Genomic DNA, 24,850 nt, shown 5'->3' with positions numbered 1-24,850 from the left:
TCGACATGTTTCGTTTTATGAAGCTGTTCTCAAAATGTAACCCTTCCTTTTATAAAAGATGCAGCACAAGTCAAGTATTTCTTCATTTCCAAAATGCTTTTTCCTCTCTGCTGTTAAATGTTTCACTTTGGAAGTGCTGTCAAGTAGAGCTGCAAATGATTAGTCAAGTAATCAATTAGTTTATCAAAGAGAAATAATTGCCATAATTTTTTTCTGTTAGTTGTTTCAATCGTTTTTCAAGGCAGAAATGTCAAAGTTTTGCTGGTGTTATCTGCTGAAATGTAAGGGTCTGTCTCGTTCTTTGTCATCTATGAATATAAAAAAGGAGTCTTTCGGCTTTGGACTGTTGTTTGGACAAAACACACAAATTGAAGACATTAGTTAGGTCTCTGGGAACTTGTGATGAGCAGTGTTTTGACATTTTATAGAATGAGTTTGATTATGACTGATGGACTGGTAGTGAAAATATTTGGCAGATTAATTGCTGATGAAATTTATTGTAGCTGCAGCCCTTCTGTCAAGCTTTAGATGTACTACTGGTCCTTTCTTTTCTGTTCTTTTGAACAGCAATATTATGCCTCTATACCACCAAATATAGAACTTGGTTTGAAAAATGTATCAGTTTGGAAATGTACATAATTTACAGCTTGTTTAGGAAGATAAGTTAGTCATTACTAAATATAACCACAATTGAACACTTGAGGCAGTGTCACATCCATCTGTTCGTCCATCCGTCCACTGTCTTCTTCTTACCTGGGGCCTGGGCTGCAGTGGCAGCAGGCCGAGTAAGTCCAGACATCCCTTTCCCCAGAAACCTTCCCCGGCTCCTGGGAGATCCCAAGGCACTCCGATGTTTTAGTGACATATCATAAATAATGATGAATACATACACTATTTAACAGGTCTGGACAGACTGTTATAGTGATCCTTCCTGGCCTGTTTCATCATTCATCATTTTATAATCTCAAATGTTAGGTAACTTTGGCACGTAACAAAAAGAACATTTAAAACAGCTGATCGCTGCGTACGAGGAGGCTCCTTTCACACCTCATTTACCGAGTCCGCTAGCATGCTAGAGTCCGTCACACACTCAGTCTTGCACAACCCTCAATTTCAGATCGAGCGCAATCCCCATTTTCCTTATTTGTTTGTTTTTAATGTTTTTTTAATTCCATCCCTGGTTAAAAAAATCATGATGGACAGAAGCACATGAAACAGAGCAGAAAGAAACATATCATCCTCATATAGAATAGTTATCAATTAATAATATAGTATGAAGGGATGGGTGATTTCACAGGGCGCACACAGTTTTGTGCAGAGAAGACGAGGCTGCTCTCTATCTCCCCTCCATATGTGCTCTTCTGTCGTATCTGATTTGAAGGGATAGATATTAGATCCTTCATGCTAAGCCAGTTAAGATAGATCTTCTCTAATGTGTCTATCTGAGCTGATCAGCCAAAGATGAAAGGATTGTGTGTCTGTTTGTGTGAATAAGAGAGAGGAGCCTGGCGGGGGGAGGGATAAAGTGTCACGGAGAGAAAAACAATATTCTACTTTACTGTCGAGACTGATAAAAAACAAAATCAAAAAGCTCCCTCAACCACTTCCTGATTGTTTTTTTTTAAAGCTTTTTAATTTGCTGCTTTGAGCTATAGTTTATCCACCCAGGAGCGGAGGCATTAAAGCAGCACTTTAATTTCTGCCACCGGCCACAACTGAGCACCACCGATCCTCATCACAGCATCATTTTCACTTCAGACTCACTAAACTGTCTGTCATCAGCAGTCAAACACTGAAAAGGCCTCAACTCTGCAGGGATCTGCAACAAAAGAGATTCATATCAGTGCGCTGTATAATCATTGGAGGATGGGACGCACTCTGTCAGACAGACGCACACACATGATAAATGGCTTGTGTGAATGAAAAGTCCTCCCCTTATAGATTAATCACCAACTGCCATCAGCAGTGCCCTGCTACTCAAACTAGCATGCCATCCGCTGAGACCCCATTCACCCTCACAACACACACACACACACACACACACACACACACACACACAAAGAGAGACAATCTGTGGGCTGTGTTGCAATCATTGCGAAGTTATCATCTTCAGTGAACCTAATGAGACTGTAGCAGCTTATTATTGTGAATTAAACTACAGCCTGTACTATGATGTGGACTAAGAGGAAAGGATATTTACAAAGCACATATTATCATAGGTTATATCAATGTACCTATTGTGACCAGAATCGGCAGGAGGTATCGGAATGGTGAGTTGAAATCTTGACAACAAGCTTGTGCGAGAAGGCAGCCTGAGGTAAATGACGGTGAATGACGATTGGTCGATTTCAACGAAAGCAAGGTTCTATGTAGAAACCTGCAGCTGTTCTGAACGGCCCATTTCAGAGGCGACCTTTTAAAAAAACGTAATTCTGGAAAAACACGGAATTATGCAGTTTTTACTTTTTCACTGTGAACAATAAACACCCACAAATGTGAAACCCATGCAAAATATCCATTTAAAAGATGTGGCCCCTTTAAGGTTTCCCCTTGAAATTAAAACCACCAGAGGAAGTTTTGGAAAGGGGAAAAAGACCATTTTATTTACATGAGTATCTAGTGTATATGGCTAAAACCACTTTATGTAAAAGCCAGAATGCCAGAATTTTGAAAATACACTAGCTAAAGCTTGTACACCAAAAAAAAGGAAAGAGTAAAACTTGAAATAATAACACATGGGGACATAATCACTCGACTGTTCCTGCTCCCCTGAAAGCATTTAAAGCACATAACTGTATATATTACTGTACATGTTTTTCTCTGGCTCATTCTCTCTCTCACACACACACACACACACACACACACACACACACACACACACACACACACACACACATACACACACACACACATATGCAGCAGGCTGATTTCTGTCAGCAATCAAGCTCCATTTTCCAACCAAATTAATTCTTTCTAATTTGGAGCTTCCAGTGGTCAACCCCCTGTGGTGCGCTGCCACTGAGCGGTGTTTGTGTGTGTGCGCACGCACACGTATGCTTTTTCTGTGTGCGCATGAAGCAGGGAACACTCTACAATAGATCTTAATTGAGAAGACGGACTGCAATCAGCATATACTTGTAGGAAATCATTAAATCATTTCTTCCTCCCCTGTCTTTTTCTCTTACTCCTCCTTATGGTGATTAGCATGGTAATGATACCATCCTGATTATGTCCATCAGAAAGATCTGACATCTGTAGTCTCTCCAGTTCTTTTACACACGGAATAAAAGTAAGAATGAAAGAAAAACCAAAAACCTTCCAGCTCTACAAATTAATGTAAAACCCATCTGTGTCGATGCTTAAAAGCTGAAACAGTAAATATGCCACTAACAGTTTTACTACTTGAAAATAGCATCACAGTTTTCTATCTTGATTATTTGTGCATGTTGACAACGATAGAAAAAGTATTTCTCAGTGTGACACAATTTATTATAATAACAGTTACATAATTTGAGCCTTGTGTGCTGTTGAAAGCATCGTCTTGATTCGATTGATTTTAATGCATAGAAGAAATGCAGCTTTTTAATGTCTCTTCCATACATGATCGTTCCTTTATGTTCATATTTATTTAATCTGTTCTTATTCCTAACTTTATAACTTGCTGCTTTACTTACTGAGTTAATTATAGACATGTTGAATTTTTCTTTTCTTCCGCCCATCATTTTGATTTGAGTCGTGGACCTGGATGCTTCAGTAAAAGCTCTTGACTTTTCAGACATAAAGAACAAGCACTGGTGCAGCCTTGACTCTTTTGACTTTGGATCTAGTGCGTTCGCGATGTATTCTGTGGGCTGCTTTTCTCTTTCTTTCCCCCATACAAAAAGGAGAAACAGAAAAAGAGAGAAAGAGGCAGCCTGTTACAGAAGGACTGGAGCGAAAAGAGTACAGAGAGAGGCAGGAATGTTAATGGAACCTTCACATATTCAAAGGTAGCAGCTAGCATTCATCCGAGCGTCTGTTTGACTTAACTCGCCCCATTGTCACGTGAAAGCACTCGCCGTGTGGTGAGCCTTCGCGTGTGGACAGGACTTGTTCAGAATTTGTCCGAGGTTTGGCCACCATTATTAATAGACTAATTGCTAACTATTTATTCAGCAAATCCATAGAAAACTTCTATCCTAAGAGTTAATTAATCATTTTAGTAATGTTGAGTGAAAATGCCACAATACCAATGGTGCTAGTAGGAATCAATGTGTCACATAGTGTATATTTTCTGTGCACTTGTAACTCATGTAGGTTGTAAGTAAAAAGTCTGTGTGTTAGTGATTTCACCTCATTGCCTTCCCTTTCCATACATATAAAACCTGTATTTTTCCCTCTCTCCTCTGTGTCTCATTAGGAGATGGCTAAGATATTGAATCATCCGCGCGTCTACGCCTTCCTTCACGTGCCCGTGCAGTCGGCCTCAGACAGCGTCCTGATGGACATGAAGAGAGAGTACTGCATCGATGACTTCAAAAGAGTGGTGGACTTCCTTAAAGAGCGGTAAGTCAGGAGATGGAGCCCTTATGGACTCGTGATGCTGCAGTGTAGAGTGTATTGCCCTTTAGTGTCCTTACTACACAACACAAGTGTAAATCTCCTCATTATATTTTTTAATTCAGCCTACCTTTATGAATAACCTTAAAAAGAACTAACCAGCCAGGAGCCGAGTGCACCAGCTGGGTGTCTTTTCTCTTACGTCCGACTTAGCTACAACCGACCTCTTGATTCAAATTTACACCGAGTGCACCGAGCCTGACTGACTGACTGCCTTATGATGTGTGTCCATGTGAATACTCGCAAAGTGGTGACTGTTGCCAAGCAAAACACGTCTCCTCTAACTTCTTCTGTTAAACTATCGACAGAAGATAAAACAAAACAACATTAAAGAAAAATACATTTTAGTGAAATAAAGAAACTCAGAGTTGTTTGCAGAATAAATTAACATATACATATACATAACATATAAAAATATTCTGTTCAACACGCACACAAACAAAAGCTAAGGAAAAATTGATCACCACGGCAATCACTAATGATAAGCATGCCGTGTACAATGTACATTTATCATGTCCCCCACGGTGTTTTGAAAAGCCCTCCTGAGCTCATTCAGCACCTGCAGGGCGGGGACAGCACCACGTTTGTGTCGGACACATGCTGCAGCCTAGGGGAGAGCGCTTCAATAAATTCAAACAGGACCTGTCTGTCAAAAGAAAACCTTCATCCTGTGAAACAACAAGATACGCTGTCACTATGTTTTTCTTTCTTTCTTTGTTACCATTTGTTTTACCTTGGATTTAAGTCCGACTTTCTAAACTTACTCCTGCTGCATATTAGGTGTGAATGAAATACCCGGGTGCAACACAAACTTAAGTCTTACTGGTTCTCAGGGCGTAATTTAAAGTCTGTCGTAACTTTCAGCTCTAAGTCTGACGTAACGTTACACCCGGGCGGACGCCCAGCTGGTGCACTCTGCTCCTGAACTTTAAAATACCATATCTATCTACATTTGAGCCTTGATTCTCGACTCACTTCATCTTCTTCTAAAATATGCACACTTAACACATACATGGATCTTATAACTAAACAAGCACATTCCTAACATTGATTAAACACCCTGCTTTTTTTAAAGAAATCCACAATTCTGATACGAGCACGTAATGCATGGGTTTGACCTCTGACTCGGTGCAGAAGATAAGAAATGATTAATCTTTTACTGTATGAAGGATAATCTTTCATAGAGTTTGAGCATGATTAATTATGGCAATGCACATCAGGGGGGGGTGAATAAATATAGAATTGATGCCATGATAATGCGCTATGAAGGGACTCGTATTAAGAAGAGTGGGTCACATTTCTGCCGTAAGTCTTTGGGTATTACCGTGTGATTTAGAGGAAAGATGTTTATGTATGCCATTGTATATTTAAGCGTGTTATTGCGTATTACTCTGAAGTATGCCTTTTTCCTGGAAAATGAAATGACATCATGCATGTTTTAAGATTAGTAGGTTTTTCTACTTCATTTTTGTTATGTTTGTCAGGGACTTAGATAAACAGCGCTAAAGACGGCCTAAGTACGTGCTTTAGAAACAAAGTCAAATCATAGGATGGACTTGGATTTAGCCCCATCGATATCTCCATAATCAGGGGATTTTGTACCTTATTCAGCACACTGAATGCTTAGCAATGAGGTATGAACGTTTCACTCTTGGATTCTGTTGGCCTGGTTCCCATGTATAAATCTTCAATATTAATATCTATATGTTCGCGTACATGTCTTTTTGATGTTGCAGATTAAAGTCATTTTGTTAACATAGAGTTTGCTCTAAGCGGATGAGATCCATGTGCAGCAGCAATCAATAGATTTCATGTAGCTGCTTCATGTAGGTCAGGCTATAGGCTTTAGATATAAAATGTACATTTTTATTCAGGTCACTGTACAGATATCCACAGCTAAAGCTTTATTCTTTATGAAACTATATGGAAATAGTTCATTGAACCACTCACCACAAGCAGCCTGAAGTGCTGGGGGAAAAACTTTGTAAGTATTCGAGAGTGGTCTTTGTGCATTAGGAACCATGTAAGTCTCTTTTAAGATCCCGCTGACACACTTTCTCTTATTCTCTCACACCTCTACCTCAATACACTTCTCCCATCCTTTCCACTTCAACTTACCCTTTATTATTTCCTGCTGGCGCTGTGTGGAAACCAAACAGCCTGAACACACAAGCCACTGGTTTAATTCTCTTCATTCTTTGACTTTATTATTGTCTCCCGCCAGTCTGGATTTTCTGTCAACTCCTCATACTGTTGTTGGCTTCAGAGTGCCACTTCTGTAATTGTAAAACATCAGTCTCAACCTGTTACTGTATTATTATCATCGCTGGTTATGGCTCTATTTTCTGGTGGTTGAATTAGATGAGAAGCAATCTTTGTCAACAAATAATCCCTTCCCTTGTTCAGCAGCACTTAAAGGGCCAGTGCGCCGAGTTTCAACCTCAGTCCTATCATGCTATTGTGGGGAGCTAATGCTATTATGGTCGGGAAAAAAAGCAATTTGGCTCTGTGCCTTTGGAGGACGCTATCCGCTTCCCTGGAAAACCTCCAGTCTACGTAAAACGTGTCATCTGGCGGAGGCCAGGGAGCTTGCTAGACTACACTTCCTCGATCTAACCCGCCTCTGATGTCATGTCTCGTTCAAAATCGTCAGGTTTGAAATGTAGACTGCAGACCTGAAGATTTTTTTATTTCGGATTCTGTACCGCTCTGAGTCGTTGTCTGCAGCAAAAACAGTAGTAATTCACTCCAGCGTCTCTCACTGGGCTGTTCCTTTCAGAGGTAGAGGCGCAATGCACGCTGGGTGTTGTAGGAATGTAGAATGGGTGAAACCACGAGCTGTTTGTACAACTTTCTCCACAGCTATGACGCCAATTTCAAATATTATTGCTTCTATCGATTACAGAGAACACCAGCTTTGACTGACAGTGGCTTTTTCATGGGACGAAACTTGTGTTGTGTTACTTCTGCTTCTATTATCTGTCATAAACAGCTTCTTATTTAGTTGGGAACAGCAGCCTCTCCCTTTTCTTTGCCATAAACTATTTTAAGTTGTGCTACAAAACGCTCGACAAAAGTCACACAGAAGCCTGATTGTTCGTGGAAGAGAGGGACAAACTTGTTTTAGCTTGAAATCTGTAGTGGTGTTCATTTTGATGCTTGAAAGTGTTATAATCCTGTTTTTCACTTTGGATTTTTTTTCTCGTTTTTCTCAATGACTTGTTTTTTCTCTATCTCCATCTCTCGTCTTTGTACGAGCCTGTTTTAACGTTCCAGATCTTTGTGCGTGTAAGAGTGGGTAGCAGGTCCATCAGTTGAAACTGGAGTCTTTACCTTTCTCTGTTCCTCTCAGCACTCGAGAGCGTCTTTTAGCAGTGTGCGGTCATTCTTTATTCGGCTTCTTTAGTCCTTTACATCTTTCCTTTTAAGTTCCTCGTGAGGGGGCCTTGAGTCGAGGAGTGATGCTGCTGTGTTTGCTTAAACACTGACTCAGATGCTTATCTTTGGTGTGTGTGTGTGTGTGTGCGCGAGTCTGTATGCACACTGCATTGCATTTTAGGCCATTGTTGAGGAGAAGAGGTCTACAGCTGTTTTTTTAGTGTCCAATAGCAATTCAAACAGTGGCCCTGACCCAGCTGAGATCCTGACACACTGTGGCAAATGGTCATGGGAGACACAAAACAACCACACACACACACACACAAGCTCCCCACACGCAGCGTAACACGTCATCTGATCTTGTTTACATAAACTGTCTGTCTACTTGTGTGTGTGTGTGTGTGCGCCTTTGTGTATTTGTTTGTGCGCTTACTTGGTTTTTGGCTACTGTGACTTAAACACACACGTCCAAACACACACAGTAGTGTTGTTGGTTGTGTGAAATCAATACCAGTAGACACCCAGTGGTCTGACCTATTTGGCTGCAGCAGTTTCAGCTGGGGAACAGGTCAGGGTCTGGGAGAGAGGCCAAGGCTTTTGGACAAGCCAAAAACAACACCCACTGTGTGTTTCTGTGTGTGTGTGTGGGTGTGTGTGTCAGAGAGAGAGAGAGAGAGAGAGAGAGCAAGAGCCTGTGTGAAACATAAACAGTTGTTTTTTTGTTGAGGGAAGTGTTTTTAAAGCACCTTGTCCTCAGATTTGGCTCCGTCAGAAGCTTTTCAGAGAGATAAAGAGAGAGAGAGGGAGCAGCAGGCGAGGCTAAACATCCTGTATAAGTGTCATCTGTTTGTGTGCTTTACTGTTGTAGCCTTTTGACACAAGGTTTTTATGAGTTGATGATTATAAGCTGATTCATAATGTTCTCTTAGTTTACCAGAACTCTTTCATTAGTACTGCGCAAGGCAGTAAAACCCCAACCTATTAGTGGTCTCGGCGTCTTACCGTAATTGTAGTATAAGCAACATGATCTTGGTTAGTTTAAAAAATATATGAATAAATGAAAGTCAATAATAAGATTGGCTTACTTGAATCTATTTTATTACCTCACCCGGTTGTTTTTCTCTTTTAGGCTAACCTTTTTTTTAGCCTCAGGTTACATTGTCTTGTTTCTAACTTAGTGTTTTTCCCGTTCTCTTGTTCTCCAACCTTAAAAGAAGGCCCCACACCGAGCTCTCTGTGTGTGTTTGTGTATGTGAGAGAGCCACAAAGTGCTTTTACTGATTCACTCCACTTTTCACGCAGGTGCAATCATGCAAAGAGCAGCTCAAGGTGAAAGGCGAAGCCCCGCGCGCTCGCTCGCGCGTGTGTGTGGTAGTGACTCAGACTCGCAGGTGTCTGTTAATGCAGATTCGCACAATTACTCCTTTGTTGAGCCACATAAAGTTCACCTCAAAGAATGTGACAGACAGGAACCTTGTGCAGGTATGTGTGAGGTCAGAGCTTATCTGACGGACACACACGCAGCAGAAGACAAATGTATTTCTCTTTACAAACAGCTTAATGCCACCGGCACTGCAGAGGTCATGAGGGGTCAAACGCCTCTGGCCTTCCTTATCAGCAGCACACACACATACATGCAGACACACATCAGACCTCCCTCTTTGACATCCTTCTGAGGACTGAGGATCTTGAACTCCATTATGAACTTCAGGCAACATGAATCGTCTTTGAAAGGTAGCCTTTTCTTCATTTACGGTTCTGTGTATAAGACGCGCTGTTATTACATTTTCATCTAAAAAGCGGGCTGCGTCCGATGCAACCACTATACCAGTATAACATGCAGAGAGAGGTATTTTATTGACAATGGCGCTGTCCGGTTGTTAAGTGGTGACGTCCCATCTCCGCGTTAAACTATGTCGGTCCAAGCCGCTACAATGTCTCCTATTTTCAAGATGCCGGGGTGCTGTTTTCCTCGCTGTTTGAAGCTAAGAAAACTAACTTGATTGTTGCTAACGCTTCGTCATGCACCATCATGATCGCCACTGCAGCCGCCACCCTCACAACAATTAACGCTATTGTAGGCTTCCAGCTACTGCTAGCTACAGCACCGGTAGTTAGCGGGATTGCGAACTCGACATGGTGAAAACAGATGATACGCTGTAATTTGTGTGTGTTTTGAATATGTTTTATGTGAAAATAAATTGTAATAGTGCTGAAATAACTAAACACGTTTTTATTCATAAAAAGCTTTAGAAAATCTTCCCCAAAAACAGACTGCGTCTTATATTCGCTCGCGACTTATATTCCAGATTTTATGGTAGTTTTCTTCAGCACATATTTGGTGTAATGCGTTTATTTTCTGAAGAGGTTTGAAAGCTGTCTCAACACTGCTGAGAGAGTGAAACTGGAGGAAATACGACATTGAGGCTAATGTGGAAGCTGAAAGGAAATATGAATCGCAAAGTATCCACCATGATCAGATGAAAAACATTAAAGTTCAAAGAATCCCCATTAAATTTACAATGTGGGAGTGTAGTGAGACTCCATCCCCTGCTGCTCCAGTTTTATGACCAGTGATACTTTACACTGCACTCTTTCTTAGTTTGAGATCAAAGATACGACATCTACCTAAGAATCATGACGCAGTAAACATGACCACCAGAAAATCAAGGCTACAAATGTTCCATCTAAACAACTGATGTGACTACAGGTTTTTTGTAGAACAATGCGACAAGTTTCCAGCAGTGGAAAGTCAAACAAATCTTAGTCTCACTAATTAAATAAACGTTTGCTTTTGTTCCCAGAAATGAAGAAAAAAACTGCTCACTGAGGAGAAAAGCTCATTTGTCACACTGGTGACCACAGGGCAGCTTGTTCGAACACTTTGATTTGTTCCACACTCAAACATGCATCAAGTTTAAAGGTCTCTTGAAGGTTGAGTGCCCAAATTATCTGTCAGTGGAAGTTAATTCACACTTATCAAACCTAACGACAAATCAGGGCTTTTGTGACCCTTATTGAAACATGTGTAGATGAGCTGGTGGAAGAAAATCAATTCGGCATTGCTTAAGATTGTGCTCAAGACGGACTGGATTGGTTCCCACTGTGGATGTAAATGGACTGTACTTATATAGCACTTTTCTAGTCTTGCGAACACTCAAAGCTGCTTTTACATTACATGCTACATTCACCCATTCACACACTGGTGGCAAAGACCTAACAGCCAATCAGTCAAATCTATGCCCATTAATACACAGCAATTTGGGGTTCAGTGTGTTGCCCAAGGACACTTTGACATGTGACTGTAGCAGCCAGGGATCGAACCCCCCAACCTTCCAATTGAGAGACGACCGACTCTACCACTGAGCCACAGCCGCCCCATGACAACAATTAGGAAACCCTGAAACACCAATGCTGTTGGTATGATTGGTCAAGTTCAAGTCAGGCATATCCAAAGTTTACAAAGTATACTAAAAGTGTAGTTTTTGGCTGACCGCCGGGGTCAGTACTTTCACAGCCGTAGAGAGAGAGTTGCGACATCGCAATGGCGGATCATGGACCATATTGGACCTCCACTCACACGACTGTCTATACGGCTCTGGATACTTTGTTTGGGGAGTAGGCAGGGCTGCTCGTCCACTGTCCTCACCTACGTCCGCAGCGCGCACCTGCTTTCTAACACGTTGTCATCGGCCTCATAGGGACAGTCCTTGTAACACATTGCCCACAAAAGCGCACATTGACCTGATGCGGTCAGCCACATACTAGGTTTTGACCTAGTCTTGTTAAAATGCATCCTGCAGTCTATTCATTCTTGCAGGGTTTTCATTCCTCTGTGCCAAGTTCATGACACTGGTTTAATATTGTGTATAATTCCATTGTTCTCTGCTTTAATATTTTGTCTACTTCACACTCCAATTTTCTGTTCAAAGAGCTTTCACACTGAATTCATCCATATCCACAGAGAAAACTTGCATTAAATATTCTCTCCTCCAAATGACATAACTAATTTTCCAAGTTGTTATAACTGAAATGTTTTCTGCCGTGCATAATTCGAACAATCAGTAGAATAATTATTTCATTAAAATGGTTAATTTGTCCTCGTCTGCCGACACAGACCATATTTTTTACACCCTTTTCTCTCTGGTTCTATCAATTAAAATCACATAATGAAGTGCAGTCTTTATGTAATCATGTATGGAGAAAATCCTGTTATGGTGGAATAAGGCTGTTAGAGAGCGAGCGAACATGGTCGGAGGATTTTCCACAGTTATTTTGTAGTTTGCCCTAATATCTGAGCTGACTTTTCCACACACGACTCTTGAGGTTTGAGCGTCTTTTATTCACAGGGGCCAAAGATGAAACGGCTGGAGAAGAAAAGCTTTTTCGGATGGGGGTTGGTTTTGCGTGTGTGCAGGGAAGCAGAGCCTGGCAGTATTAATGTTGAACTTTAGGGCTAGTAGGCTTGAGCGTAAAGGAGGGGGGAGGCCATCATGTTACAAGAAAAGGTTAGATGATATTGGAGGGTTAGGCGTTGAGCGGCCCTCAGACCTTCTGTGGTTTCCCCTCAATGTGGTAGGTTGTTTCCCTGGAGGTTATGTCTTCATGACCTCTGAAAACCCGTTCAATCTCAGGCCATAGAGGTCCCTCTCCCAAAGAGACACACTCGCATGCAAGGGGGAAATCACCAGTAATGCTGTCAGAGAGCAGTTGAGCACTTTATTATCGAAGTTTACGTAACAGTGAGGGCATGCCCAGCTGCAACAGCTGTGGAGCTTTTACAGGTGTGGTCCCAAAGGAATGACGACCTGGATAGGTCAACAGGTGATTAATCTATGAGACCTCGGTAGCTGACTTACGATGACCTTTGACCTTCAGCATGACCTATGGGAACCCAGCACTCCCTATCCAATCTCCATAAGAGCATTTGGTTACCTCTATGCTGTGTTGTCTCCCATTGCTTCATGGGTTTAAACCATTATGATATCAAACATATTGTGATGTTTTTACATGGGTTGTGTTTGCCTGGCATTGAGCTTTCAGTGAATCACTTTAACATTAAGAAACCAGAGACGAACAAAATTGTGCTCGTTCACGCTCATTTAAAGTGCAAAAACATTCTTATTGCTGCACCTGACTTCATTTAATGATGATCTTTTACTTGAACGATTTTGTTTTATATTGTCTTGATTGTTGCAAAAGACCTCAGGGAAGGAGCTATTAGTGAACACTGTCTCTTTTCTGTTGCCCAGAAGTACTTATATTCTAAAATGATCACTTATGAGACACAAACGGCCACAGAGACAGCCATGTTTACGGGTGGTCTCTGGATTTCTTGGTCCGACTTAAAAGGTATTAGTTCTTATCTATAAAGTGAAGAAAACCTTTTATCACTTCACACATGTTTAAACGCGCAGCTGTTCAAAACACCCTGTTGATTGGACTTATGTTCACTCCTTATATTCACTAAAAAGTGGGTTCAAATCTCAAGGCTCCTGACCCTGTCCCTTCTATTACAGGTCAACCCCAAAATGCTCAATGCCATTAATCCCTTTGCTGATGAAATGATAAAGCTCCTCACTTAACTTTACAACCTATGTACCTGTTGAAACCCAGAAAATGTCTAGGGATAAGGGAAGCAACATAACGCTGATGTACTCAGGCAAGCAAGCCGTTTATTGTTTAGCAACTAACAAATCAAGAACACAGAGTTAATAGGCTACAAGATGTAACAAAAAGAGGAGTCAGGCGAGGCAGAGGATAAAAGAGACGGGCTGTGAAGCTCTAAAAGCAACAGTGCCATGTTTTAGAAGCTCAAAAAGTAGCCCAAAACTTTTGGCATGTGTTATACATAAAGGGTGCCACCATAATTAACCTTTGTCTTCTACGTTCCCACCTGGGAGAAAAATACTAAATGAAATGGCCTTTCATGGTTTTCAGCATTGGAATTCATATGCAATCACAAAGCAATAAAAAAAACAACCCAGAAAACAAACGTTGCATATTTTTGGCCTCGTAGATACCTCAAAAAATGTGTTTACATGGTTAAAGAACTGATTCATAAATCACATGGCACGACTGGCAGGATTTTGTGTTGCTGTAATCATGAGAATAGCAAGTCAGGTGTGATGTAGGTTGCTTGCTACTTAAAGGAAAACGGGTACATAGTATATTTAGCTTTACCATGATGTCCCTTTAATTGAGGAAAATTGACAGAACAATTTTAACAGTACAGATACTTGGTCCTTTTTTCAACCCCCTGTAGAGAGAACAGTCTGCTTGTTTAGGCTTCCTAGTATTAGGGGCGCCTTTAAGTGTGTTGCAACGTCCAGTGTGTTGGCAGAGTGACGCCGGGACTGTTGATATAACTTGTTGATGATAAACTCTCTGTCTATGTGTGTGTGTGTCTCAGTCTCTCCTGAGTATAGAGCCTGTTTCTCTCCTAACAAACAGCTCCAAGATAGTTGTGTTTGTGTACTGTGTCTGCTGTGTGTGTGTGCGAGTGTGTACATGTGTTAGTCAGCTCTATTAGTCACGAGGAGTGACAGGGTTATATCAAACCTCCCTGGGTTACCGCAGGACACATGCATCAGTAGCGTGACTGCACTGTGTGTGTGTTAGTGTGTGTGTGTGTGTGTGCTGTTTGGAGCCAGTCTCTCGCTCTGTTTGTTGTTGAAGATATACCTTCATTAGTTTACACACACGCACTCACACACTTAAGGTTTAAGGTATCAGCCTGGGGTAATGTTTCACTGGAATAGTTGGTGGGAGGGGTAGCGGCTCCCTGAAGGCGTTGAAAAAAAAAAAAAAAAAGCCTGAAAAAGAACAGAGAGATAAGAGAAGCGAGGGAAAAAGAGAGGGGGGAAAATGAGAGGGCATTCGAGGCGGGAAGAGAGAACAGTGAGCGAGACAGGTTTGCCGCGATAACCTGCCATACTGGTGGGACTTGTCAACAGTATACCCCTCCTTTCACCTCTCCTTGCCCTCCAGCTGATGATTCAGCAGGTGAAGTAAATGAAGCAGTCAGGGTTTCTGTGTGTTTGACTCTCGGCCTTTGATTTAAAACCCCTATTTAACCACGCGCTTAAGAAAAAACATGAACGACAAACAGCCTGGGTTAGTCACGGCAGGCAGAGGGAACGTCTCTCACTAAGACACGCACGCTTTACACTCAGCTGTCAGCGGCTCCATTTGACGTCCACATGATTGACATGTCATGTTTTCCAAATACTTGTTTCACCTCCACTTTAATTGAAGGCTTATCCTGTGTGGGGAAATGTGTGGTCTTCTATGAGCAATGGAAATCCCCCAAAGTTTTTAGAATAATTTCACTTTTATTGTGTTTGTTCATGAGTTGTTTGAAATACATAAATGCTTCACGAAAGATATGGACATGTGCTTCTGGACCGCGTTACGTCAGCCTAAGCTCTGGGTTACACTACTGTAGACAATAAGTGGTTTGTAGCACATGTCATGACAAATAAAAAGGGTTTATAGTTCTCTTAATGGTAAATGGACTGTACTTATATAGCACTTTTCTAGTCTTGCGACCACTCAAAGATGCTTTTACACTACATGTCATATTCACCCATTCACACAATGATGGCAAAGGCCTAAGTGCCAATCAGATCTATTCCCATTCATACCCACTAGGAGCAATTTGGGGTTCAGTGTCTTGCACAAGGACACTTCGACATGTGACTGTAGCAGTCAGGGATCAAACCACCAACCTTCCGATTGAGAGACCAACTCTACCACTGAGCCACAGCTGCCCCAAATGGCCACACTTGAAGGTGGACTGATAAGCCAGACTTCATACAGAGGGGGGAGACGTCAAAGCGTTTAAAAATGTGGACGATTGCTCACATGTTCTGACAGTCCCCCCTGAAAGTCCCACTGATCTATCTTATTGTTATTGTGTCTCATTATACAAATTATACATCAGCACAATAGTAGGCTACAGGCTGGAAACACCAGTGCGTACCTCCTCAGCGGTCCTGCTGATGTCACTTCCACTCTGCTGCTGCCACTGCTGCAAAACAGAATACAACTAACCGGTTGTGACTAAACATGTCACTGCTGACGAGCAGCAAATCTGAGCAGCAATAAGGAGACAAATACTTGTGAGCTGACTGTGAAAGCATTTGGTAGCAGATTCATGATGTGTGCAGGTCCTTTAAAAATGCACTGTTTATACTGTATTGGCTGTTTTAACAGCCTCCACAGACAAATGCACGCTGGTAAGTACATAATAACTCTGAAAGTGTTATTTACAAAGGAGTGGCGTGATTATAACACCATTAAAATCTATTTGGCCATTTAAGCTGGACTTGTACAAACTCCAGACAGTGCGCTTGAAGTGTTGATACAGCACATCTTACTTAATCAAACTGAACATTTAGCACTAAAACAACGGTCTGTTTACCTGATGATTACTCTGCTTTGAAAAGAATACATTCTAATTTAGATTAACATTACAGATAGGTATGAGGTTACTATTTATCCCTTTAGTCTGCTTTGTTTGTGCTGTTTGTTTATGCTGTGTGTTTGTGTGTGAAGAAGTGATTTAGTCCAGGAAGCCGTGAAAGAGGGAGGGAGCCTTCCTGCCTTCATACCTGGCAGTGTGTGTCTGTGTGTGTGTGTGTGTCAATAAGTCGAGCATTGTGAATTGGCTCAGTTTAAACAACAGGAAACAGGGAGAGAACGAGTCATTAACTTCACAACAAGCTGAAACCGAGGTGTGTGTCTGTGTGTGTGTTTGTGCTTGCGAGAGAGAGAAACTGCTAGAGGATAATGACTCTTGGCAGTTCCTGGCACATCCTTGTCTTATTGACACTTCCTCTGGATTATACCATATTTCCTTTCCACAAACCACACACACACACACACACACACACACACACACACACACACAGAGGATAGATACAGCCTTACTTTAATTACAGTAGTCAGGTTTTCCTTCATTAAGTAGTGTTAATTTGCCATTAGGCCTCACAGACCACATTACCCATCCTTTAGAGAGACACACACAGGAACAGGAGGTTAGTGTGTATGTGTATGTGTGTGCATTCAGGAAGGAGGGAGAAGAGCACAGGTGAACTGAGAGTATCGACACTTGCATAAGAGGATGTGTGTGCGTCTTTGAAACATGTCAGAGCAGCAGTGAAACTCTATGCCTGCCAGTGGTCACAAAGAGCAGGTGTCAAAACAGGCCGGTCCGTACACGCACCCAACCAGAGCAATCGAGAAAGAACAAGGTGTTTTTCCTTCAACGTATTTACCTGGTCATTATCTGCCTTCTGTCTTTTTTAAGGCAAATTTCAAGACAGATTTAGTCAGTAAATATTGTCCCTTACTAACTGACTGTCATTTTTATCAGTGAAATGCTTTAATGTGCGTTTGAGTAATGGACCCTGAGGTTATCTGTGATCCATAAGGACTGAGGTTATGTTTGAGTTGCCACAGTTTCCTCACTCGTTTCACATTTTCTCTGGTGTTTGTTTTTCCCTTTTCCCTCAAACAAATCTTATTTGTACACCAGTATGGGAAAGTACATGGCTTGTGTCCCACCAACAAAATCGGACAAGTACAAACTGAAACTGCACGAGATTAGATTTATGTGGAGACTGTTTGTTCTCTGTTAAGTTCGATTTGTCTACCTCTGATTTCATAAAAACTTCCAATATGTGTTCAATCAATTTTGTGTTTTACAAAAAGTACAGAAAAGGAACTGTTTCACATCTGAAATCAACCAGAGTTAGCCTTAGCTTTAGCTTTAAAGAGGTTGGCAGTGAGACCCACATCTTCACAAGTATGCCTGACTGGGACTAAGGTACTGTTGCATGGCGGTGCGATGAGACATGTTAACAACTTCTCACCAACATAATGGAAAGTCAAGTAGCAAGGCATCAAAGTGTTAACTTTCCGTGCCTCCCAGTGCGCTCACATGCAGCGTCAGCTGATACTTGGGCACATCTAACAACACCATCGTGTTTTACTGTCTGACTCACCTTTGAGTCTCTCCCTCTGTCTGTCATATTATCTATCTCTGTCTCAGTGTTGTTGGTGAGTCACGCTCATTTTCAACTACACAGTTTCACTCACAGATAATGAACTCTGTGTGTGTGTTCTTTTGTGCAACAGGTATTCCAATCTCACTTTTTGTGTTTGGTGTGTTGTATTAAATTACTGCACATTGTTGTTGACGTGGAGGGAAATGTGCCGCCAAAGCTGACCCCGTACAATATCAGTTCATCTACTGTTACATATCCCTCACATGTAACACTGAGCAGTTAAACATTATTCACAGATTACTAACATACCCTCATTAATAAGTGAAGTCTATACCAGTGGTTTTCAAAGTGGGGGCTGCCAGGGGGCGCTAGGGGGGCCTCAGAAAATTGGAGGGAAAAAAAAAAAAGAAATTTTTTTTTTTTTAAATTTTATCTTTTTAATAACCATTTGTCCTGAACCTTACAACACGTAAACTGCCGTAATCTCAAATTCAGCTGCAAATTCGGCTAACGACGTCATAATCTGTGTAGACCTGGCGGTTGTTATCAAGCTGCTCTGCTCCTCAAGCTTGCGTGTAGCTAGCTAGCGCAAAATGGACAGGTTTTAGACCGAAGGAGCAGACCAACAGCCCTGCCATGGAGGACTCTGCTGCAAAAAAACCTAAGAACTCAGCAGAACTCACTCTCATGAGGCAGCATACATTAAGTATGGCTTTACAGCAATACAGAAAAATGGCCATGATTGCCCGAAATGCTTCCTCTGTCTGGAGACCCTCTCAAACGAGTGTTTAAAACCTTCGAAACTTCAGCGTCACTTGATGCAAAAACATCCGGCAGAGGCCGATTAAACAGTAGACTTCTTCAGCCGTAAAGAAGAGCATTTGGTCAGGCAATCTGCTGCATTCACACTGCAAGCTACCGTGCCCGAGCGGGCCCTGAAGGCATCATTTTTAGCCTCATACCACATTGCTCGTGCTAAAAAACCTCACACAATTGGAGAGGATTTGATTCTACCAGCTACCAAAGACATTGTCCGAGAATTGCTTGGTGAGGATGCTGCCAAAAAAATCGACGCTGTCCCACTCTCTGTTGTCTATGGGTTTGGGGGTCCCCGGCCAGAAGCTACTGCTGTTGGGGGGCCTTGGCATTGAAAAGTTTGGGAACCCCTGGTCTATACTAGAGCTTGTGTGTGTGTGTTCAGATTACATGGACTGCATATAAAAGTTAAAAAGTTACTTTCCTCATTTACAAATATCTGTCTTTATTATCTATATTGTAGCTAACATGTAACAATGTTATTCATAGATTTCCTGGTAGATATGTTTAATCTATCTTTAATTTTATGGTGTTATTGGAGATATAATCTTCTCTTTGTGACATTATATTTATTCTGTTCAGTTTTTGACTGATGTTCAGTAGAATCCATCAAAGACTGTGTGAAGATCATTTTACCGCAGAGATCACACATCAAAGAGGGCACTAATTGATTTTCCCTGACAGGTTCTTCCTCATTCTCAAGAAAAGCCCAGATGATGCCGTTCTTGGGCTCTTGTGACTCTCAGCTTAATGATTCATAAAATGATTAGTTAGTTAAAAATAATGACTCTGTTAATTACATGTCTAACAGAAAACAGCCATGTTACCATATACTAAAGCTCTTTATAAAACACGGCGTTCTGCTTTTTTCTCTGTTACTACTGATCTCAAACGCTTTTGATTTTATCCTCCATTTAGGCCCAACTGTGTCTAAAATTAAGCTATAGGCTGAACTTTCAAACTAACTTTCCCTCCCTATGAGGAAGTAACTTCAGCAAAGCTTTGCTCCTTGTGTTGTGAGTAAGCTGGTCAGTTTAGATTTTTGAAAGAAGAAATACATCAGTGTCCCTTTAACTTTAAAACAATTAATTTGTCTTGATAGGAGCTATCAATTTTGGCAGCTATTTTAGATTGAGTCTTAGTCTTAAGACAAAATGCTTTTTGGTTTTAGTCACATTTTAGTCATTTTTACCCTGTTTACCATAAGATAAGATAAGATGAGATAGAAGTTTATTAATCCTGAAGGAAATTATAGTGCCAGATAGCTCCAAAAATACAGTACACAATTAGAGAAATATATAGTGAAAATATAAAACATAAAGTGTTTTGGTTAATGCAGCAGAGACTGATATAAAAACAATATTACAGTAGTTATTTACAGAAGTAGGCAGGAAGTAATGGTGGCAGTTAAATTGACAGAAGTATTGACAGTTATTACGTAGTAAGAACTAGTGCATGTAGTATTATATTGCTTCTAACACTGCACATGGTACTAATAAATAAGTGGAAGTATTGCACATGATTATGCATTCTATAAATATCAACATGTTTTACTCCACCTATCCATGTTATAATAAAGGATTCTTATTCCACACCAGAGTGCCTCGGATGCCTGTTGACTGCCTCTGCACACCTTGGATTTATTAAACCGTCAGATAGCTGGACAGTCATTTTTTTCCTTCTTCTCTATTCATTACCTGCCCTATCCTTGACGTGCACCTGTTCCTTCACCTTATTTTTTACTACGAGATCATCTACGCCAGTTTTTTGTGGACCCAGTGCAGCACTCCCTTAATATTTTTTTTTCATGTTTTACTCTAGTTTTAGTCAATAAAAAGTCAACACCTGTCTTAGTCTTAGTCATTACTTGTAGTTAAAACGTTTTATCTCTTTAAACTAATTCGCCTGATTCAGGATCAATCGGCCGTAAAGCGTCAGCCTTTCATTAATGATGTTCTCCACAGAGCTGAGGTTATGTCTGTAAATGGAAACTTTTGGAACGCAACGTCACACATGTAAAGCCGTGCAGTAACAGTAGCACATACTGCACATTCCTCTCCTGCCCATCTGCAGCAGCAGTGTTGGTATGTACTGCGAAAACATTTTAAAATTCATCACTGTTTCTTATTTAAACAGTCTGACTGAAGGAGACAGCCAGTGATCGCTCTAGCTGTGCAGAAAAGGCGTCAAATGACGTGTAAAACTCCCCTTTTTCCGTGAGCGCATGCAGAGCCTGAAGCAGAAAGCCTGAGTTAACGGAGAAAGTTCATACCTCTTATCTCTAACTGTGCTTTAGGCTTTGTTGAGCCAGCTTACTTAACGAAAACAAAACACGTGTCATCATAGTTTTTATTATCAAAGATCTATTTTTAGCTCGTCAACGTCTCGTCTTCATCATGGGAAAAAAGTTTCTCACCGTTAAAGAAATGTAACACGGGATAGGAGGATGTTCTTCCCTCAAACATTTGACTTTTAATCACTGATCTTCTGAGCATTTCAGAACTTCCTCTTTCCCCAGTATCTCCCTTTGAACAAAAAGAGAAGACAGTTGTGTGCTCTTACTTGTTTCAGCAACTCATGTCATTAACAATGCTTCTGGCTTCCTGTGAGTGAGCAGCTCGATAGAGAGAGAGCACAAAAAAAAAGCCTACACTTAAATCGAGCCAGCCATTCATTTGATTCAGGTAAAGCTTTTATGTCCATCATTTATCCGCTGCTTTGATGTTATCCATATCTGAGCGGGTCGGGTCGACACAGCGGGATGGAGTGATGAATCACACTCTGCGCGTATGTCAATGAAGGTTGGATTAAATTGAAATAAAGTGCGAAAGGACTGTCCATTTAACGCCTGGCTAGACAGTCACGAGTGTCCTGGCTTTGCACTGCAGCCCTCATGGTGCATATATATGTGTGTGTGTGTCTGCTTGTGTGCCTAAGTGTTTGTGTGCGTGTGAGTGAGTGGATGGATCTGTGATGTGCGCTCTTATTACTCCTCCCTCAGACTAATGAAATGTGTGTGTGTGTGTTCTCATTACCCTTCTCCTAGGCTAATGAAGTATGTGTGTGTCTGCATGTGTAAGTGTGTGTGTTAAATTGAACTGCAGTTCTGCTCTGCTGTGTTCGGGCTGTTTCATTAAATGATAAAGTTTACTGATGACTCCAGAGGGATCATTATTTACTCGGCTCTCCATTCATTCCCCAGCAGCCACCTCGATCTTTACAAATGACCTGCTCCGTGGAAAGACAGAGGTTATTTTGCACCGCAGGTTTGGAGACAAATGACTCGGTATTCACTTAGCAGACTAACAGCACAGCCAGGGTGTTTACACAGCCTGTATGGACTTTTATCCTGCATCAGTTGTTTACCTATTGTTAAGAATTCTGGCTTTAATAAGAACAAAACATGAGAAGAATGCTTATTACCCGCACCACTAACATTTGGTAGTAATCCGTTTGATTGCTTTTTTCTCCAAATATCCAAAACTCAAACTATCTCTCCTCATAACTGATAAATAATAAAGGATGAGATACTTGAATAAGATGTATTTGATGTGGCACTGCCTTTGTGTGTGTAACAAAGTACAGATATCATTACACACTCTACCTTCTTAACCTACAAGACTGACCGAGAGAAGAGACAGATTTAAGGGAAAGAAATGCAGGTTAAAGGTCCTTAGCCCCTTTTAATCTGCCACTTCAAGGCTGGTTTATTACGCCTCTGTTACGGCTCATCTTGAAGGAAAAAAGCACTAAGGCAGAAAGGTTGGGCGAAGTCATTCCTCCTCTGAGCCGGCTTAGGGGAAGCAACAGTAGCGACAGTAGAGTCGTTGTCTCTCAATCGGAAGGTTTGGGGGTTCGATCCCTGACTGCTACAGTCACATGCTTTGTGCTTGTGAAGCACAGTGGTACTGTCAAAATTGCCCAAAAATGAGACTAAGTCAAAACCGCATCAGGTTAATGTGCGCTTTTGTGGGTAATGTGTTAAAAGGACAGTCCTTATGAGGCCAATGACAACGTGTTTGAAAGCAGGTGCGTGCTGCGGACGTAGGTGAGGACAGCGGACGAGCAGTGGAGGAGCAGCCCCGCTTACTCCTCCGAACAAAGTATCCAGAGCCGTACAGACAGAGAGTCGCGTCAGTGGAGGTCCAATATGATCCATGATCCGCCATTGCGATGTCGCAACTCTCTCTCTACGGCTGTGAAAGTACCGTCACTCACTCACTCTCTCAGTCAGTCCGTCAGTCAGTCACATACAGACCCATGTGTAGGGCTGACCCCGGCGAACAGCCAAAAACACACACTTGGGCGGCTTTCCAGTGTAAAATGGCAAGTGCCACATGACGGCTGAACTTGGTATTATTAAAAAGACGAATAAATCTGATTGACAAGAGCTGTGACACTGTTTGTAAACTTTTCAAGTAAAGGCGAGGACCGCCTGTGGCGGAAACACAGTGCTTTTGTCACAGTTTGACAGCTCCTTTAAGTCTAACCGAGGCCATGACATGTCTCATTCTTTCTTAACTAATCGTCTGTCTGTCACCTCTCAACTCCCACATCTCGGAGTGCCAGAACGTCTCGCACACTTCATTACTCTGTGCCTCTTATCTTTATACATCTCTTCTAAACTGGAAGCCACAAACTGTTCCCTGGTTCAGAACATCCAGTATTGAGTATCGAGTACTTTCTATTTTTATGCAGAAGAACATTTTATTCCTGTGCTTAAATCTGACTGGATTTGTTGTTTGATAAAATTTTCCACAAAGTGTTCTTTATTTTTCTTACATCATCCTCCTGCACACAAAGGAACGGATCGAATGAGGGAACAGCATCCTCCATTTAGCTCTCCTGTCAGATGTCTTCATGCTCTGGATTATGTAACTTTAAATTAGATATCCAAAGTCATTTTACAGCCATTGATTCGAGCCGCTGTGAGAACCACTGTTTGGCTGTGCAACATCCTTTGGCCACTCACCTGCCACCTCCTCGACCATTTCTTTCAGTCCCTCTCTTCCTCCTTGACGGTGGAAGTGGTTGAGGAAAGTGAGTGATAACCAAGCAGACCTCTCTCCCTCTCTCTCTGTCCCTGTAAATTGAGCTGCTACATGACAGTGCCATTACCTCCAGCTGCCACGGCTAAATCAAACACTTAAGTGTCTGAGTGATTACTCACACTCTGCACAAGGGTCCTTATTCTTCACCCTTTTTTAGGTCTCTTCTGTCTCCTCTTCAGGAAGGAATCTTTTTCCTGTTAGATGTATAAAAACTGTGAGGAAGAGATGTTCTTTTATTTGGTTGCTTTACATAATGTTGCATTATATACATAAAAGTCTAAGAATCTTACAGCGTCCATAAAATATAGAAAGGAAACATGTAGGTGAGGGGAAGTAAACAAACCTCTAAACAAACTAAAGAGAAAAACACAACACAAATACAGATAAGAAGATCTGACCTTGAACACAAAGGAAGGCTGAGAACTTCACTGAATGTTGCATTAAATGTATTTCAGGCAGCAGGTACTAGTGAGCGTGGAGCACATGACATGTGATGTCTCTGTGCGCACATTCCTGAGGTTTTGATCACATCTTCAATACGTTTACTCTCGTGAAATCGCTGAAGACGAAGACGCGCGTGACCTTTAAAACTCTGCTGGCGAGTATATTTTGTATTGAAGAGGGATTTGATGAGGGGAACGAGTCAGCTTGATGGATGATGTTTTTCCTTTAAGGAATATTTCACAGACTCTTCAGGGTCAAGTTCAGTTTGAAAGACATCTGTTGTATGGATAATTTCCCTTTTTTAAAGCCAGTTTCATTTTTCAAACATGAATTTTATGTTTGACCTATTATGACTTTATGACCTCTGGCTCTTTGGCAGTATTATAAAGAAGTGTTTCTTCACTCTCGCAGAAACCACTTTTCACAGAGGCAAGTTTTTGAGACTTTGACTTTTGTTCAACAATGTAACGTGAAACGGTCCAACGAACAACGAAAGACTCTTTACATGTTATAATTCAGTGACAGGGAAACATGGTGCCATTGAGAGGA

At 41.4% G+C, this 24,850-nt stretch overlaps 1 protein-coding gene across 1 annotated transcript in view; it reads left to right on the top strand.

The window, feature by feature from the left end:
- Window positions 1-24,850, top strand: part of cdkal1 (CDK5 regulatory subunit associated protein 1-like 1) — a 255,705-nt gene that overhangs the window by 149,207 nt on the left and 81,648 nt on the right. Inside the window, exon 10 of the mRNA XM_069656482.1 lies at window positions 4,400-4,545. Within this exon, the coding sequence (XP_069512583.1) occupies window positions 4,400-4,545 (146 nt within the window). The remainder of the gene's footprint in view (window positions 1-4,399; window positions 4,546-24,850) is intronic.

This window comes from Semicossyphus pulcher, unplaced genomic scaffold (assembly GCF_022749685.1).
Source record: "Semicossyphus pulcher isolate SPU_LCO1_2020_fin unplaced genomic scaffold, fSemPul1.0.p SCAF_9, whole genome shotgun sequence".
Taxonomy (NCBI): Eukaryota; Metazoa; Chordata; class Actinopteri; order Labriformes; family Labridae; genus Semicossyphus; species Semicossyphus pulcher.
Note: the sequence above shows the minus strand (reverse complement) of the source record. Positions and strands in the feature narration are given on the sequence as shown.